This window comes from Bos grunniens, chromosome 21, assembly GCF_055505025.1.
Source record: "Bos grunniens cultivar Pamir isolate PY7600 chromosome 21, Bosgru_T2T1.0, whole genome shotgun sequence".
Lineage (NCBI taxonomy): Eukaryota > Metazoa > Chordata > Mammalia > Artiodactyla > Bovidae > Bos > Bos grunniens.
This window is the reverse complement of record NC_141185.1, coordinates 27,487,413-27,507,505: the sequence shown is the minus strand read 5'-3', so window position 1 is coordinate 27,507,505 and position 20,093 is coordinate 27,487,413. Positions and strand designations below refer to the sequence as shown.

The 20,093-nt window shown below is 39.0% G+C and overlaps 1 protein-coding gene across 7 annotated transcripts in view; it reads left to right on the top strand.

Annotated features, from left to right (window-relative positions):
* Positions 1–20,093, top strand: part of AKAP6 (A-kinase anchoring protein 6) — a 599,671-nt gene that overhangs the window by 458,786 nt on the left and 120,792 nt on the right. For all 7 annotated transcript variants that reach the window (XM_086363674.1, XM_086363676.1, XM_086363675.1 and 4 more), the window contains 2 exons: positions 1,177–1,325; positions 18,429–18,549. In XM_086363674.1, the coding sequence (XP_086219800.1) occupies positions 1,177–1,325; positions 18,429–18,549 (270 nt within the window). The remainder of the gene's footprint in view (positions 1–1,176; positions 1,326–18,428; positions 18,550–20,093) is intronic.

Genomic DNA, 20,093 nt, shown 5'->3' with positions numbered 1-20,093 from the left:
CAGAGTCCTGATTCGCCCTTTTAAGCAGCTGCTATTTTATGACACTCTTTTTTTTTTTTTTTCCCCACGATTGCATCTATAAAACCAGAGAGTGTGCAAGAGGCCTCGGTTGGCCATGGACATGAAGAATAGAAGGTCATCTCTGACTCTGCTTTTCCTACATGTTATGGAAATCTGGCAACTACCCAGCAACTGACCCAGACTTGGTCTTTCTGTAGGAGAGTATATAATTAAATAATAAAGAAGTAGACATTTTAAGACTGTTGAGAAATGTTAATGGGTGTGTGGGATTTAGTGAAGCACACAAAAAGACCTTAAGAGCTCCTTTGGTCCACAGCACACATGTACTCGGCACTGGCCTTTTTCCTTCACCACAGGCAAGCACGCCACTGAGAAGACTTCATTCCCCGTTTTATCTCGTGTTCTGGGGAACTCTAAAGCCACAGGGATCACAACAGCTGCAATAAATAAAGCATCTCTTCAATACATTTCCTTGCCAAATATTATTCAGCATTCTTTTGGCCTTGGTTTGATAGAAAACAGCATGGTGAACTTACTACCTCTCCTTTTAGTACAGTGAGCCCCAAGTATCTATGAAAAATTTAACAATTCAAGCCTGCATGTAAGCAAAATCATGGTTCTTTCTATTTTAAAATTATTAAGACAAAACACAGAGAACCAAAAAAAAGTAATGTAGGAAGTCTTATCCCTATTGAAGAGGTATTGAATTAGTACTAGGCTTTTTTATTCTCCTCAGGGTGAAGATAACGAGAAGCATCCAGAGTATGTGTCCATGCAAATGTATGGGTTGGAAGGGGACTCTTTAAAAAAAAATAAATGTTACATATGTGGCAGTACGAGGAAGAATATTATTAAGGAATTTCACAGAATTTTTATATAAAGTCTCATCATACAGTATTATGATCTCAGGGATATATTGTGATATTTACTGAGTCTTCTGAGAGTTCATTTATTCAGGTTATATTTTAAGGAGGAACTTATAAGATTCAGATCTAAAATATAATTCTGTAATATGCCCAGCTGATCCCATTAAATCCGAGCGAAAAGGGGCGGTATAATGATGTGAACAATTCCCATTCTCTGTGTTGTTACACCTCACTTGAAATGCATTCTTTCCAGATTAAAACAGCCATTCCTCTTTGTTTCTCTCTCCAGGCTGAGGTTCAACTATGCTACCTGGAAGCACAAAGAGATGCTGTTGAGCAGATGTCCCTCAAGCTGTACAGCGAGCAGTATACCAGCAGCAGCAAACGGAAAGAAGAGTTTGCTGATATGTCAAAAGTTCATTCAGGAGGAGGCAATGGGTAGGGAACTATTCTTTTTGTTGTTTTATTCTCATTAATCTCTACTTTTTTCAATGATGTTCCACTGGTCGGTGTTAGGTGGGCATTTCCTCCCAAGCTAGCAAGAGAAGTGCAATAGACAAGGTATTTATGTTCTTTTCCATTCATACCAGAATTGAAGACTACGGATTTTATCAGCCTGTCATCTCACCCAGGACTTCCTAACTTTGGTATTATTTGTTCGAAACAGTCTTGTGATTTGCTGAGCGTTTCTGTCACTACATTGTGCCTATAATTTTCTCAGTGTATTTCCCTCTCTTTAAACCTCATAGTTTAAAGTCCATCTAAGCAAATTTTAAACACCAGAACCTCACTGGAAACTGGTAGAACATAATTTTTTGAAAATATAGATATCTAATAATTGTTTAGGGACTGTGGACTAACTGGTTAGCATCACATGAAGTCAAGTGGAATGTTGGACTGGTGCTTATTGTCTGTGTTATATGAAACGACCCAGCAACTTCAATGACCCACCAACAGTTTCATTCAGCCTGAGATCTATGGCTGTATTTATATTATACTAACTACCCATGCTACTGAATAGTTAAGTTATGCCTTCAAATATTTCCAAATTACTTCAAAATTATGCAAACATTCTGTGTGTGTATGTGTATATACATATATATATATGTATCTATAATACATATATGAGATTTATAAAATACTATTATTTAAAAAATTCTGGTTCAGTTTTAATATTTAGTAGGTGATTATTAAAGAGTAAAAGAATACAATGAAATTTAATCATTTCATAATTTTAATGACTTGGTAATAATTATACTCATTAAAATGGAAAAAGTAACCTATTTTGCTTTTATACTTGAGCCAGACAACAAGGGAGAGAAACTGTTCCCCCAAGTTCCATAACATGTTAACAGCATAGTATAAACCTACGGGGAGTAACTCTAGCCAAAATATTCCTTCAAAAGAAGGAAGTATTTCCATGCACTTGCTTTCTTTTTTCTCTTACGTGCTTATAGTTCTGATATGACTTAAAATTCTCGTTCAGATTTTGAGGATAAATTACCAACACAGGTTACAAATTCTGTCTTGTGATATAACCCGAGGTCTAAGAATGCAAGGAAAGAATTCGAGTTGTAATTCTTTTTAGGAAATGGGCAAGGGCTTTTTAACTTTTAAAATTTACCTATCTATACAATTTGTTGCTCTTTTAAGATATTTTTTATATATAGACATGTAAGCATGTATTTGATTCATCTTCTATGATTCAAAAGACATTTATTCACAGGAGGAAAAGCATGACAGCAAATTAGAAAAGGTTAAATATTCGAGTGTGAACAATAAGCTGTTTTGAGGCCTTAACGTGCTTTAATTTCTCTAAATGCCTAAATAGTCCCTGGTGTACCCACCACCACAAACTTTAGGTCACATTTTCATGTTTTCTAAAAGCCCTAGGGATTGAACGGGTACCACGTGCTTCTGACCTCAGATTCCAAGGGCCCAACCTGAGTATTTACTCTGGGCTCCGCAAATCATAAATCTGCCCTGGAAATGGCTTAGTTAACAGCAAGCATTGTTCTGTGAAGTGGGAGTAGGTGAACTTGCCTGATATTCTTTGTTTATGCTCCTTAGGGTGCTGAAGGCTGTGCATTGTGAGGAAATGTAAGAGTGTGCTGAAGAAAAGGCAGCTATTTAATACTAAGGACAAAAACCATATACTCCTTTCTGTTTTCTGTTTACATACAGAAAACCATTGTTTGAGAAATGTATGTGGGTGAGGTTATCTGGGGTGTCCTGCTCCTAAGACCCTTTGCTCCCACAGTTGAATCTGTAATTCTGAAACCTTAAGAACACAGCCTTCTAAAATTATCTGCTCCAATGATACATAAACTTCATTAACAGTTTCTTTTGTTACCTAGAATGAGCATTGTTTCTGATAAGATATTGTGGGAATAATGTGGGCCTTCTAGGGTCTTCATTCCGTATGCAGATAGATATCCAGTCCACTGAAGAGAACATTAAGTTGGTGATACAATCCGTATGTTTTTATTTCCTCCTCCAGCCTATGTCGATGCGAAGGAGAATATGTAGTTGAAAAATGTATAAGGTTACTCCAGGGAAGACTCAGCTGCTAGATTGAATGGAGATCTTAAATGTCTAAGATTTTTGTGTAACCAAAATATGGTTTAGAAATGAATTTATAACCTCTCTGGCTTGATGAAAAGGTGCATATCAAGGTGATTTAACACAGCTTGTGGACAAGCATGAAATGTGTGTTTGACAGTCATGAATATGTGTGGTGGGAAGATTTCCCTGATGGTATGTGAAGCTGTGTGAGCTGTAGGAACAGAGTGTGTCCCTCTGTGGGAGACACTGGGCACTGGTTCCTAAGTGGCAAAGTGGGGAACCGTCACTTCCTGGAGGGATCTACAGTGCTTGAGTCACTGCTGCTGCTGCTGCTAAGTCACTTCAGTCGTGTACGATTCTGCGACCCCACAGACGGCAGCCCACCAGGCTCCCCCGTCCCTGGGATTCTCCAGGCAAGAACATGGGAGTGGGTTGCCATTTCCTTCTCCAATGAGTGAAAGTGAAAAGTGAAAGTGAAGTCGCTCAGTCATATCTGACTCTTAGCGACCCCATGGACTGCAGCCTACCAGGCTCCTCCGTCCATGGGATTCTCCAGCCAAGAGTACTGGAGTGGGGTGCCATTGCCTTCTCCTGCTTGAGTCACTGGTGATTCTCAAAGGGAGCAGGTTGGTGCTTTTGACTCCTGTTGATTTAAGTGAAAGCTTGTAAATTGTCTTGTTTCTTTCATCCAATAAATATTCACTGAAGGCATACTACGTGCGTGGCACAATTTTCTGAGCAGATTTCATCAAGAACACTCTTTTGTAAATTTTGTGAAGTATAACCATCTGTCTTTCTGACACCTCTTTCTATTAAGGGCTTGTCTGATTTCATTTTTATAATGAATTTCAAAATCTTGTTTATTTTAGTAAGTAGTATCCTACTTCCTGTCAAGACTTAGAGTAGATTACAAAGCATGTCTTTTGTTTAGCTTATAAATAATAGAACTGGGAGGCAAAAAGCCTGGGTGACTGGCTTGTCCAGGACCTCGCCTCAGAGCCCTGAGTCGTGATGCAGTGAACAGTCCATGAAGCCACACTTTGCCCTGTCTCTGGAAATTTAGCTCAGACCTTTGATAAACTTTTTTACCCCTAAATCACATGTTATGCATGTTCCATATGGTATATGAAATTTGAATTATGGTATTGTCCTACTATAGAGAAACGGAAGAGTCTTAAGGCAATTTCATTTCAGCAACAAGAAGTTTGGACAAAAACACTGCAAAGCAGGCTTAAATGAAATTCATTAATTTGACAAATATTAAATACCTCCTTTATGAAGTGCAGAGTTTAAAAGGCAAAAATGAAATGGTCCCTGCCCTTGAGAAGCCCACAGTTTATTTAGTAGGAGGAACCAGATCCATAAACAACATAGAATGAAGGGTCAAAGTGATGAGTTAGGAATCTTCTTGGAGTAGGGAGCAGGAAGGTAAGCTCAGGGAAGGTGGTGCTCAGTTCTGATGGTGGTGGGGAGAATTGGAGCAGGTCAGGAATGATAGAAAGAGACGGGACTCTGGAGGTGATTTTTGGAAGAGGGCTAGGTCAGGGGAAGAATTTTCCAATTTAAGCTGAACAAACATGTATTGAGCACTTACAAAGACAGACAGACCATAGTTCCTACCTTCATGAAATTTACAGTCTATCAAGAGAGCAGCATTAAACCAGTATTTCTCTGTATCATGAAGAAGGGGAGGCAGAGGGTTGCAAGGAAGCTTAGAGCAAACAACATGTGGACTCCATGAGGCAGGGCCATGTCTGTCACATTCACCACACTATGCGCTGCATCCTGGAGTGGGCTAGGTGCCCAGTGAATGCTGGTGCATAAATGAAAAACTAAAAGGGATCTAGTGCTCAGAGGGAACAAGGGTGTGAAATCATTATGCTGCTTGCTGTTCCATATGACTGGAGAGCAAGGTAGAAAGTCAGAGGGAGTAGTGTAAAATAAGGCTTAGGAAGAAAGTGAAGTTGAGATCCTGGAGTTAATCACTGAGTTCATGGTTCTTAACTAGGATGCATCAAGATTTCTTAGGGAACTTTTAAGTTGAAACTGCCTGCCCATCTCACCTCCCTCAAAATTCTGATTCAGGAAGCAGGAGTGGACCAAGATATATTATACTTGATGCCCACTGCCAGTTGAGATCATTGCTCCAGTGGTTTTCAAAGAATGATCTCTAGACCATCAGCATTAGTATCTCCTGAGAATCTGTTAGAAATTGCAAATTCTGGGTCCCACTCCAGATGTACTAAATTGGAAAGTCTGAAGGTGGAGAACAGTAATAGATTAGAAATTAATGGGAGATGTGGAGACTAGATTGGAGGCTAAAGCCAGAAAGAGTCGATAAGCCTTGGATGAGGCAAGTAAGAGAGAGGAAAAGGGCCATTCTAATGTGGGGAGAGAAAGAAAATAAGAAGACTTAGATTCAAATGATTTCTGTGTCATTGAGCATTTCATGATTGTTGAGCAGGCTCTATTAGGCACTGGGGTTGTAGAGGCAGTGGGATGCAAAGAGTGGCAGGGCATGTAAATCAGGAACGCCTGCCAGGAGAAGTGTCACTGAGGCTGGCCCAGGGTCAAAGGTGACAGCCAGTGTTTCCCACAGCAGAGGCGATGTGTACAGACAGCTGGAACCAGTCAGGGATTCCAGCAAGAATAGGTTGGCATTTTTAAAACAGTATTCTGGCGGCACTCTGGAGAATGGACTGGCATGGGCAAGACTAGACAGTGCTTGGTTAAGAAGCTATTCCAGTCATCCAAGTGAGAAACTGTTCTGGCCTGAAGACAGCAGGAATGGAAACTGAAGGAAGGAAATTGAAGACAGAACCTGGTCCCTGAGTGGATGAGGGGCATTAAGGGAGGTGGGGTTTAAGACAGACCTCCATGTTTCAGGCTTTTGCACCAATGGACATGGTATTCAATGCAAGGGAGGAGCAAGGGGGCCTGAGAGGAACCGACTGTTTGGGACAAAGTTCTTTTTTATGGTCTGCAGAACATCTAAGTAGAAATGCCCAGGAAGCAGATCTGAAGCTCAGGGATGTCTTGGGCTCCTCAACCACCAACAAGGACAGTATGGTGACTATGAGGTAGCAGGGGCTGAGGAAGGTGGGAGCTTACCTTGTGGTAGCGTGTCCCCACAAAACCTACCCCAGGTGGACATAGCAATCTCTTTAAGAATGCTCATTTTGAAAAATATGGCTAATAGGAACATTTTTATTTCAGCTAGAATCTTTCAGGCTGTATTATACAAGTCTTTTAAAATAAAATTTGTGTGTGTGCCAAGTCACTTCAGTCATGTCATGACTCTGTGTGACCCTATGGACTGCCAGGCTCTACTGCAGCCTGCCAGGCTCTACTGCGCATGGGATTCTCCAGGCAAGAATACCAGAGTGGGTGGTTGTGCCTTTCTCCAGGGGAACTTCCCACCCCAGGGGTCAAACTCACATCTCTTAAGTCTACCTGCATTGGCAGGTGAGTTCTTTACCACTGGTGCTTCCTGGGAAACCCAAAATAAAACCATAGCATTGAAAATTCCAATGTGATATCTTGATTAGCAGGAATTGAGAATTACTGTTGACTATTTTCTGTCTTCAAGCTGCTGGTGGAACCTTCTGATTCCAGATATTAGAATGCATTAGGTCTGCTCAGATTGCTTTCAACTACATAAAGAAAAATTTTTTAGGGGTGTATATTTTCTCTAGTCTAAATTCTTAAAGGAGGAGAGAGAGCATACAGGATTAAAAATTAAAGATCAGAATTCAAGTTGGTATATACTTTGGCCACCTGATGCGAAGAGCAGACTCATTGAAAAGACCCTGATGCTGGGAAAGACTGAAGGCAGGAGGAAAAGGGGACGAAAGAGGACAAGATGGTTGGCTGGCATCACTGATTCAGTGGATATGAGTTTGAGCAAACTCTGAGAGATGGTGAAGGACAGGGAAACCTGGCATGCTATAGTCCACGGGGTCACAAAGAGTCGGACGGACACAACTGAGCGACTGAACAACAACATCATGTAGGGATATGTGTGTGTGCATGTGTATGCATGAGTGTGCACACATATTAAGGGTTACTATAAATAATAATATGGAGTAGAAGAGTAGGGAGATGTTTCCTGACTCTGCTTCCGGCGCTCCAGAGGGAATTTCAAAGAGCCTTCTGTTCTTGTGTAAAGTTCTAGAAGATACTTCAGTCTCAGTCATATGCCAGCCTCTGGCTGAGGGGGAATTTGGGCAATGTCCACAGGTGATTATGTAGTCAAGGTTTGTTCTCTGTAAGAATGTAGAAGTATTCGTCCCACATCATGTAACGTTTTCGAGTAAATTTTACTTTCAAATACAAACAGTATACACAGGTTATTTCCAAGCACAACAGGTTGAACTAAATGAACTTTAACTAGATGAAAGGTTAAAAGTTTGGCAGTAAAAATAAATCCATTTTCCTTTAGGAAATTAAGTATTCCTAAATCATTGTGATAATGTACACAGACACACACATATACATATATAGCACTCCCAAGAGGAATAGTGTTGTCAGATGAAAGCAAATATGTCACTATTTAAAACATTACTTGATTAAAGATCAAATAAGCAATAAGACATACTGATTGACTTCAAATACCTCAGAAGGGGTGTAACCACCTCTGGATTTCACTGCAATAGGATGATCTTTCTGGTTTTCTGTTGAGCCAAAGGCCAAAAATATCCTTGTGCAGCTGGGTGAACATTCATGCTCACTCATATTCTCTTTCTCTCAATGAATATTTTGAATTTCTGCTCTATGGTTGTTTTTGGAACATTGTTGCATATTAATAAAATGTTTTCTTTTTGGTACACACCAGTCATAAACTGTGGAGAAGGCAATGGTACCCCACTCCAGTACTCTTGCCTGGAAAATCCCATGGATGGAGGAGCCTGGTAGGCTGCAGTCCACGGGGTTGCGAAGAATCCGACATGACTGAGCGACTTCACTTTCACTTTTCACTTTCATGCATTGGAGGAGGAAATGGCAGCCTATTCCAGTGTTCTTGCCTGGAGAATCCCAGGGACAGCGGGGCCTGGTGGACTGCCATCTATGGGATCGCACAGAGTCGGACACTACTGAAGCGACTTAGCAGCAGCAGTCATAAACTGTGTACTAATGTTGGAAACACTCTCCCAGATAAATCACTAGACAATCCAAGGCGACCGTATTTCCACCCTGCATTTCTACTTTCTTCCCCTGATTTTTATCCTGTCTCAAACTAATGAACAACTGATCAGTGTTCAGTTCAGGTTCTTTTTGCTCCTTCTGTTGTGTTCTGGTATTATCACATAGTAAGATCACAATGCATCCTGTAGCCAAAGAAGCATAAAGTGCCTGACTACCTTCTGAAAAACTGATATTCTGTGCACTATTATTATTAAAATAAGTCTTCCTGGCTGTAAAAAGAATCTCACCAGTATAAATGTATTCATTTGGGATCATAATATCATATGCTTCTAATGTTCAAATACATTAAACTAATTTTAGACCTAGACAGTCTTCCACTTCAGTAATCTAATGCCATCCATACCAAGAGCCAACAAAGGATGAACTAGAGACGTAGTGGCATAATTACTGGGGAAGTATTATTTCAAAGTTAAGAGTAAAGTCGACTATTTATTTATTTATATAACTCCTTTCCATCTTAACAATGCTGAAACAATTTCTCTGCTGCTTTGGAAAGTTTATGGGGTCAATTGAAGAAGGAAAGAGGTATGAGAGAGTCTGAAACAAATCTATTCTACCTCATTTTAATGTGCAGAGCTTAACTCTTTTCTTTAAAATGTATTCTTTTATGCATTCCCACATCACTTTCACAAAGGATTAAAGTCAACTTACTAAAAATATTTACAATAAAATAGAATAAACATTTGACTGAAGTCAGTTAGGTAAAAGTAAAATGTGTACCAGAAAACAAAAAAGTGCATCTTCTGTGCATGTCCTCAAGAAGGGCAATGATTGGGCTCTAAGCTTTCCACATCCAAAGAAAAGAGTGAAATCTCATCCATCAGAAAATTCATAGTGTCCTAAGATTAAAAATAATATATATCTGGGGAAACACACTGAGTCCTGGGACAGATTTCTCCTGTAGTTCTTTCAGGAGAAGACAGGCCTCTGTGATACTCCATCTCTTCCCTGGTGCCTCAGATGGTTAAGAACCTGCCTGCAATGCAAGAGACCTGAGTTTGATCCCTGAGTTGGGAGGATCTCCTGGGGAAAGGAATGACAACCCACCCCAGTATTCTTGCCTGAGAAATCTCATGGACAGAGGAGCCTGGCGGACTACAGTCCATGGAGTCACAAAGAGTCGGACATGACTGAGCAGCTAATACTTTCGTAAGAGAAACCAAATTGCCAAGGCAGTTTTTTGATGTAGGCTGCAGAAGTGATGTCAAAGCACAGTTCAGTTAAGAGCCAATTTACAGGATAGATGAAGTCATACTGGGAGAGATCTCCATAGTAATTCTTCCACAAAGATTTTGTTAGAGATTAGGTGACAGAGAGTTATTCCTATGTTATTTACCTCCTGAGCTTCCCAGGTGGCGCACTGGTAAAGCATCCACCTGCCAATGCAGCAGACACATGAGACAGGAGACATGAGTTCGATCCCTGGGTTGGGAAGATCCCCTGGAGGAGGATGGCAACCCACTCCAGTATTCTTGCCTGGGAAATACCACGGACAGGGGAATCTGGTGGACTATAGTCTGTGGGGTCTCAAAGAGTCAGCCACGACTGGAGTGACTGAGCACACACATTTTTATCCCCTGCCCTAACCCTGAGGGTGAATATTCTCTGTGCTATGCTTAGTCACTCAATCATGTCTGACTCTTTGTGACTCCATGGACTATGGCCCACCAGGCTCCTCTGTCTGTGGGGATTCTCTGGACAAGAATACTGGAGTGGTTTGCCATACCCTCCTCAAATACTCTCTATTGCTTATTAAATCTTTGAAAACCAGGGAGTTATAGGATAGACTAGACTTTTTACAAAAGGCTGAGCTACCTAACCCTCAGCAGTGTGCCAGAAGCAAGTCTGGATCCAGACCCTCTAACACATGGACAATGACTTAGGAAGGTTTATCTCTCTCTCTTTTTTAAACATTATCTCTTGCTTTGTCTTTAGATATATGGGTTCTCACATTTGTCTTAGAATCACTACCATTTCTAAATTTTTCAGAATGTTTTCAAGTTCTTTGGCTAGAACTTAGTCCAGTGTATTATCTGAAAATTTAGAGAGAGTTTTGACTTCCTGACAGCCTAACAGAATCTTCTAGAAATATCCAGAAACTTACATTAATACTTCTAATTTTATGGCTAATCTTGGAGGTTAGAATTTTTTTGCTTTATGGATTGTATTTTAATAGCAAGAGTTTATGAACAGTCCATGAGACCATGAGAAAGTGGGACCTATCGTTAACAAATCTGTAGGATTGATTTTATTTTTCTTAGACATTTTCACATGTACATGGGTGTATATGAGAATTGAGAAAATTACTACTGGAAAGAACTCCATATTCCTTTTTATTTATTAATGGCAAAGGCAGGCTGCTTTTCTCATGAGGAAGTGGCTCATGAATTTTCATTCAAAATAGTAAATTAGTGTCCACACTTTAATATGTTTAGAGTGGTAAGGGATTCTACATGCAACTGTGCATATCAGATTTCATGTCTGGAAAGCTAAATTTTATTCTTTAATGATAATGTGATTGGACTAGGTGCCACTCTTTTATCTCCCTCCTGTGCTTACATGACACATGGCATAGAGGATGATGGGAAATTCTAATCAGTTATTAGTGTTTTCCTTTAATAATATTAAAGTGTATTTTTATGAGATTTTGCTACCATTACCTTTAGTGTCTTTTTTGAAAACCAGAGGCAAACTTCCTTGAGCAAATAATGCAAACAGTGAACACTTAGTGAATATTTGGGGAAAGAATCAATATGCTAAAGAAGCTAGGAAAATTGGATCACTTAACAGAAATTCCAACATACACAAGCTGGTATCTCAGGAACTGATCTTGTGTTTTTGGATATGTTCATGTGAAAGGAACTATTAAGCTTACAAAAGATGGATACTTAAATGCTCCAAAATATGTATTACTCAGCCTTAGTAGAAAAGCTTCCAGGCCTTTTTAGTATTATCTTTTCTTCAACTATTGGTTGCTCTATTTTGATGATTTCTTCATTTGGTGTCTGATTTAATCAAAATTCCTTGGTGGACCAAGCTGGAACCTCATATATTCACACACACCTTCCATTGATTTCACTTGGGTGAAACTTTATCTTTTAAGCAAAGTTTAAGTTGAAATGTTGAGTTAATGATGCTCACTTTAAATACCAAAGGCTGAATGCATTTATGTATTCAAACACTTAGCTGGTCAAACATAAGTCCCACCAGGGTTTAGAGAAAGGATCATTTTTTAAACTGTGCCAGCCTCACAAATAATATGTTGCTATCCAATCTGTAAAAATTGATACTAAACAGTCTTGTTAGTATTTTATTTCCATGGTGAAAAATCCTGGAATCTTTTTTTTTTTTTAACCTGAAAAAGTTAGAGAAAATGATGGACAAGATATTGGGAAATACTTTTGGCAATTATCATAGTAGTTAGCCCAAATTTAGAAATAAAAAACACTAAAGAAAAAAATTGCATGTTTATTTCTTTCCATAACTTGTCTCTGTCTTTATTAGAATTTCAGACGCTGAAATGAACACATAATTCTGTATTTATCTAACAAAACCTGACTTTGATTTAGAAGACTTTTTCTCCTCATTACATGATTGTGCTTATAAAGCTCCAAAACTGGTAATATTATATCTGCAATAGAATGTCCAACTCTTTTATTGTGAAACCTTCAGGAATATGGCAATTTAAAGGAAAAATATCCAAAAGAATATCACTTTGGTAATGTGTTTGATTTATAACACTGTCTTAGAATAGTGTACAAGTCTGCTTTGTAACATTTTCATAGAGTATAATGTATTCATAGAGTACTGAAAAGGTATGCTTTGAGACCTTTTAACGTCTAGGAGATTATATATTTGTATCAATCAGTTGACGGGAACCCAAGCACATTTACAAAGAAAATTTTAAAAGGAAAATCCTTCCAAAAGAGCAGTTCCTATACTCATAGCCCTTAAAAGAAAGGTTCTGAACTATTTGCCACAATTTCAATCATCTTTGTCTCTCTTTTAAAGAGAGGTCATTTGTCATGAGGACTTCAAGGAAAAGTACCTGGTTCTGAAATCAGCGGATGGAATCAGCATATTCTGCAAAGGGTTATAGAACTAATTAGTTCTGTGCTACCCTTGATAATTCACTCATCTATGATCTTTTCTGTTTTTCTGTGTAGTAGCTGGCATTTTCCTTAGAAGATGACTTTTATAAAATCACTAGTCTACAGCATACCTTTGCAGGCAATATAAACAGAAGAAAGTAAGCTACTTCCTTTGCCTCAGAATTTTCCTGCTATAATGAGCACATTAAATTATAGTCATTTCAGAAGATTTAAAAAAAGCAGCAACAAAGAAATTCTATAATTTATTTCTGATTTGTTACGAAGTTATATGTTTGATTTCACTTAAATTTGGAAAACTGTCAGGTTTTTCCTAAGCTGTGAATGAACACATGCCAAAGAATCTGAAATCAGGCACAAGTGCTTAAAATATGTTTTTGTCTTCAGAATTAAGGTTCCATCCCTGTGTTGGGAAGATCCCTGGAGAAGGGAATGGCAAGCCACTCCAGTATTTTCACCTGGGAAATTCCATGGGCAGAGGAGCATGGCGGACCATAGCCCACGGTGTTGCGAAGAGTCGGACACTGCTGAAGCAACTAACGCTTTCGCTTTTCAGTATTAGGACCCGATGAGAATTTGTCGTTTGAAAAACACTAGTGCTGATTCTACACTAATGAAACAAAATAAAGAACCAAAGCATTTACCATATCTAACAAACTCAAGCTTAAGTATTCTCAGCTAGGATGAAAACAGACTGGACTGGAGGAATTGTGAATATTTGTGTTAGATTCATTCAGCACTTGCAGGTCTCCAGTGAAGATCATCTCAGAATGAGCCCGAGGTACCTTTAACTGGAAGAAATGGCTTTTGTTCTAAGTCCTTTGATAGGGAGAGTAACAGGAGGGAACAGCTCGATGGATGTAAAGACATGGTAAAGAGCTAGTAAAAAAAAAATTCCATGATTCTGAACACTTTATCATCCTGTATGTAGTTTTCATCTATTTAAAATCTATTCATAAATTTCCTTTAATTTTCACCATAGAAGCATAATGTGAAAGAAATGGAAAGGCAGCTCACATTAATTGAGAGCATACTGTATATAATCATTTCAAGTAAGCAAATGTACCATTGTGTACTGAAGGCAAAATCTCACCTTCAGAATGAATGGGAAAGCCTGTCTGTATCACAATTGGTATTTGAGGATGAAATATTATCTTTATCATGTATTGCTCTTCTGAAGTCATTCTTGCCCTACTAAAAGTTCTTGGTTTCATTATCTATATTCATTCATCATCATTTATCAAGTACTATCCTGGTCATTATGCCAAAGCCTTTGACTGTGTAGATCACAACAAACTGTGGAAAATTCTTTAAAGAGATGGGAATACCAGACCACCTTACCTGCCTCCTGAGAAATCTGTATGCAGGTCAAGAAGCAACAGTTAGAATTGGACATGGAACAACAGACTGGTTCCAAATCAGGAAAGGAGTACATCGGGCTGTATATTGTCACCCTGCTTATTTAACTTAGATGCAGAGTACATCATGCAAAATGCTGGACTGGATGAAGAACAAGCTGGAATCAAGATTTCTGGGAGAAATATCAGTGACCTCAGATATGCAGATGATACCCCCTTATGGCAGAAAGTGAAGAGGAACTGAAGAGCCTCTTGATAAAAGTGAAAGAGGAGAGTGAGAAAGCTGGCCTAAAACTCAGCATTCAAAAAACTAAGATCATGACATCCATTCCCATCACTTCATGGCAAAAAATGGGGAAACAATGGAAATAGTGGCAGGCTTTATTTTCTTGGGCTCTAAAATCACTGCAGCTGGTGATTGCAGCCATGAAATTAAAAGATGCTCCTTGGAAGAAAAGCTATGACCAACATAGATAGCATATTAAAAAACAGAGACATTACTTTGTTGACAGAGGTCCAGAGAGTCAAAGCTATGGTTTTTCCAGTAGTCATGTATGGATGTGAGAGTTGGACTATAAAGAAAGCTGAGTGCTGAAGAATTGAAGCTTTTGAACTGTGGTGTTGGAGAAGACTCTTGGGAGTTACTTGGACTGCAAGGAGATCCAACCAGTCCATCCTAAAGGAAATCAGTCCTGAATATTCATTGGAAGGACTGATGAAGGCAATGGCACCCCACTCCAGTACTCTTGCCTGGAAAATCCCATGGATGGAGGAGCCTGGTGGGCTGCAGTCCATGGGGTCGCCAAGAGTCGGGCACGGCTGAGCGACTTCACTTTCACTTTTCACTTTCATGCATTGGAGAAGGAAATGTCAACCCACTCCAGTGTTCTTGCCTGGAGAATCCCAGGGATGGGGGAGCCTTGTGGGCTGCCGTCTAAGAGGTCGCACAGAGTCAGACATGACTGAAGCGACTTAGCAGTAGCAGCAGATGTTGAAGCTGAAACTCCAATATTTTGGCCACTGACTCTTTGGAAAAGACCCTGATGCTGGGAAAAATTGAAGGCTGGAGGAGAAGGGGATGACAGAGGATGAGATGGTTGGATGGCATCACCAACTCAATGGACATGAGTTTGAGCAAGCTCTGGGAGTTAGTGATAGACAGGGAAGTCTGGTGTGCTGCAGTCTGTGGGGTCGCAAAGAGTCAGACACAACTGAGCTACTGAACTGAACTGATTCTGGGCATTAGGGATACAAAGATAAATTCACCCCTTGCCCTTGGATTGTTTAGTCATAGTCAAAGCTTCTTTTTTAATCATACACATATGGAAAAGAAAACAGGTTCCCTTATTATCACTTGCTGATTGATAATTTATGAGACTTCCTAATTACATACATCATTGATATAACAACAGAAAAAACCTGGTTTTAAGATCAGAGTTCAGGCTCTTATACACAATACTTGTAGCCTTTTCTAACAAATTAATATTTTCTTTAGGGAACAACATCTTGGAATAAATGCTGTTTTTCAGATTTCCCATTCCTCTCCCTTCTTTTGTGCAAAATGGCATCTGAGCAATATAAGGGGCTTATGTGATCTTGTGATTCTGGGGTACAGTGAGGCCCTCTGGCTTAATGTGGCCCCTGGATGCAGGCTGGTTAGGTTCCATGAAATGGGTCTTGCCCTGCCATTACATTATGAGGTTGTACCTGACAGAGGCCTGTGGCTGTGTTGTTATCTCTTGGCTTGGTTCAGGAGGTATTTCCTGCTGACTAAGCTTCATCTCAGTCTTCACTGGCCCAGCCAGCTCTCGGAGGTCTGGCTTCAGAGGCCCCCCTGGCTCTCCTTAGAGGTCATTGTGTCTCTGTTGCCATGGTAATGCCTCCGTCAAGTTCACCAGCTGAACTCCCAGAAACCTCATGGGAGGATGAGAGAACAGTCTCATGTGGGGAAAGAGAACAGAGTAGCAAAGGGAGTCCTGACCACAACTCTTTGCAACATCCCTACCTCAGGTTATTGTGAGGGCATTGTTTAAGGCAGTCTCCCAGACTATGTAGCAGGAAAAGCATCCTCGTGCTTGTGGCTTTCCCTTTAGGTCTTAAGCCAAGAGAGAGGGGGACACACATCTGAGCACCTGCTCCTCTTGCCTTTATTTCATTCTTATTCTCCAAGTCCACTGAGATGGAAGCGGGAAGCCTTTCCCTTCCTTTATCTTTTGCTTTTAATATTCTCACCTATATGAGTATTAGGATTATACTCTCCTAATTTGGGGGATGGCACGTCACCTTTCCCGTCTTTGTGGTCAAAATGTGAGAGGGTACAAGGGGAGAGAAACAGTAAACATAATTCAGGAGATATTTCTAAGTGATTGTGCCTGCCGTGTGAGCAAATGCTTATTAGTCATTCCTTATCAATCACTCACAGAATGAATTTTATTTTATTTATTTTTTTATTTTAAATTTTTTATTTTTAATATAAATTTATTTATTTTAATTGGAGGTTAATTACTTTACAATATTGTGTTGGTTTTGCCATACATCAACATGAATTTGTCACGGGTATACAGAATGAATTTTTAAAAAGCCTAATGGTTTATTGGTTGCTGTTGCAGTGGTTTTTGCTTGTTAGTATTTAAATAGTACTTAAATAGTACTCTTAGTACTATTTAAGATTTCATGTATACTTGTAAGTAAGTCCTTACTACCCAAAAGCATGACCTAGGAGCAGCAGGGTTGCCAGTTGCCAACACTTACTTCAAACAGTCTCAGACCCAACCCTAAAAGTACTGAGTCAGTATCTGCATTTCAACAGGATTCTCAGCTATGCCATATCCACAGTAAAGTTTGAAAGCACAGCTCTAGACCACCTTAGTCTTACTGAAGGTTTTGGTTACATCGATTATATCCATCATTGACATTCACTAAACATTTATTCATTCATTCTACGTGTTAGCCAATGATAAGCCTTGGCCTGGGTGCTTATGGTTCTAATCAAAAAACTTTAAAATTATGGAAAAGTAATTAAAATAGACGATTCTAGGTCTAGACTCCATCACCAGATACACCTTAATTTTTTGACAGATCTATTAAGATTAAATTGTTTAAGTTATGAAAAGCAGATGTTCACTTTTTTGAAAAGCAGTCATTTCATGTGTAGAGACAGGGACAAGGCGGTAATAAGATGCCAGTTGATAAGTTCAGATTCATACCTGAGGCTGCTGCTTCATTAGTACTGATAGGGTTTTGCTCAGAGTTTGACAAGACTCGAAGATTTCTTTTAGCGGGATGATTTTGGGGAGAAGGACAAAGTCATAGTTTTTTTTTTTTTTTCATTCTGCACTTTCATTTTCTGATCACAGTGTTTTAGAAGAATCTGAGCTTTACTTATTCACCAGGCTTTCAATAGAGAATCACATTAATCCTTTTAAGCTCCTTATTCTAATGATTTATTTTGTTGAAAACCATAGTGATCCTCCTTTGAATTTTAATGATTGCTGGCTATTCAGAGATTCATTGTTTTGACTTCCTGTCCTTACCTTTGTTTCCTACATGTCTGTGGGGAACACCTGTCTAATACTGGATCTGCCCCTGGTTCTCACTGGCTTACCAGAGTCACTCAAGCCTATCTCTGAGTGTTAAACTGAAATGCTGGCCACTCATCCATGACAATAAATGTAGGATATACGTTTGCAGAGATAGGCAGATAGACAGCAGAGGGACAGATAAATGATTGAGTCATTTCCCAGTGAAAATAATATTTTGGATATGGTAGTATATAGTGATCATATATAGAAATTAGCTGAATTAGTATTCTTAGTCATGAATATATTAGGATGCATGCAGTATCCATGGAAAATCTAGTCAAAGAGAAAGAGGTTTGAATGTTGAGAGTGCTATTTGTACCGCAGATTCTGGACTGGGTAACCTTCCCAAGGCACTGACCCTCCATGTCTCAGTCTGTTAAATATGGCATGCTCTTTTTCAAGGACATTGTTCATTTTGTTCAAATCATTTTGTTCAAATGTTGCAAATCCTCAGAAAGGGTGAGTGAATGGAAATAGCCATAATATGTCTCAGGTACAAGCATCAGAATTACATGTTATGTTTTCAAAATCTAAGAAAATGGCTATGTCACAAGCTTGAGTTCCTATCTGGCCCACTGTGTAACCACACCGAGAATTTTTCCTTCTCTTTTTACAGGTATCACCCAGGAACATCATAGGTTTGCAAGAATATATTATTCTAATATGAGATTTTTAACAACTACACTGTATTTATGCATAATACATTTTGTGCCTTATCTTCAGGCTTCTGGACTTTGATTCAGAATATCAGGAGCTCTGGGATTGGCTGATTGACATGGAGTCCCTCGTGATGGACAGCCACGACCTGATGATGTCAGAGGAGCAGCAGCAGCATCTTTACAAGGTTAGAGCTACCCTTCTTGCCTTTACCTTGCTGGGGAAGATCTGATTAGCCTGACAAGTCTCTCTCTCTCTCAGGATATCTTTTGCGTTCATTGTATGTATCGTGGTGTCTATTAGAATTCCCTTCCCTGTCCCCAAACTCATTTCCATCCCCTGTGTGCTGACAGACTGCACCGACATCATAATTGCAAGGAAGTTCCCTTTATCACATTCTATTTGGTGTAATTCTATAGAAGGACAAAGATTTATCTTCAAGATGAATAATAATAAATGAAACTGCATTAATAAATAGACTGAAACAAAATGAAGGATAAATGGACTGGTAACATTTAACAAAATGTATTGTGATTGGAGCACTCAGGTGGATTCTGTCCACCCCTCAGATATTTCCAGAGATTAAAAAAAAAAAATGCCTTCCAATTGGCTTGCTGCTTCCAGGGTACAGGGCTTGTCCAATTTAATGTTTATTAGTGTTACATAGCACAGACGTTGTCATATTAAGTCAATGCATTGTGTGTGATTTAAGAAAACTGGCTTGGAACTCACACATTGATTGCAGGCAATCCATCTAATAACTATTTATATTGTTTTCCATGTCTGTTAATTCACCCTTAGCCTACTGTGTTTCACCGATTCTACTTAGATTGTCCTAGAAGTTTTTGCAAAACAGTCATGTGATTTGACTTGAAAAAATGGTTGCAATATTCACAGTGTCTGAAAAAGCAGTTGGGGAGGGTAGAGGGACTTTCCACTGAAATATCAGACTGCAGTAAATCTTCCTCATTTAGGCAATTTTTATTGGAGTAATTCTGACAGTTGTCATCCTTGAATTGCTTTGAGCATATGGCATATTTCAAAGAGCAGATTGTGAATCATAAAAAATAAAATTAATAACTAACCACAGAATCAGCAACAGTATAATGACAAGAAACAACTACCCTCTAGCTTTTTAAAATTTCTTATAGAATAAGAAGTACGTTCAAGGTCAAATAGAAGTTGTCTTCTTTCTTCTCCAATTTTTTATCATTTTAAGTTACCTTTCTATAATATATTATTTTAACTTTTACTTCCTCTAAAGAGGCATATGTATTTTCAAGGGTGTGGTAGACTTTAATTTGTGTCCCCTGGGAATCATCTTAGTTAACTGAAGATATAAGCTCCCTGGGGACTCAGCAAATGGTGATATTTTACTTCCTAAAGAATTCTGCCCAACATTAATCAAGTTTGTTGACTGCTAGCTGTTTCCTGTATGGATAGCTGTCCACATTAGCCACAAAGCTACCATCCATTGTCTGGCAGCACATATTGTTAGAATAACAATTTCAACCTAATGTAACCAAAGTGAGATGATTTTGTATGTCATGCCGAGATCAAGACTTATGTATGAAAGATGCCTGTAAATCTATATTAATTGTTTGTTAATATTTGCTTTATCCCAAAGACTTAAGCATTAAAAGTCTAGGTAAAAAAGAAAAAAATAATAATGTGAAAGTTATCTAATCATAAGCCATTATCTCAGAGTTTACTGCATCCATGATGCTAAAG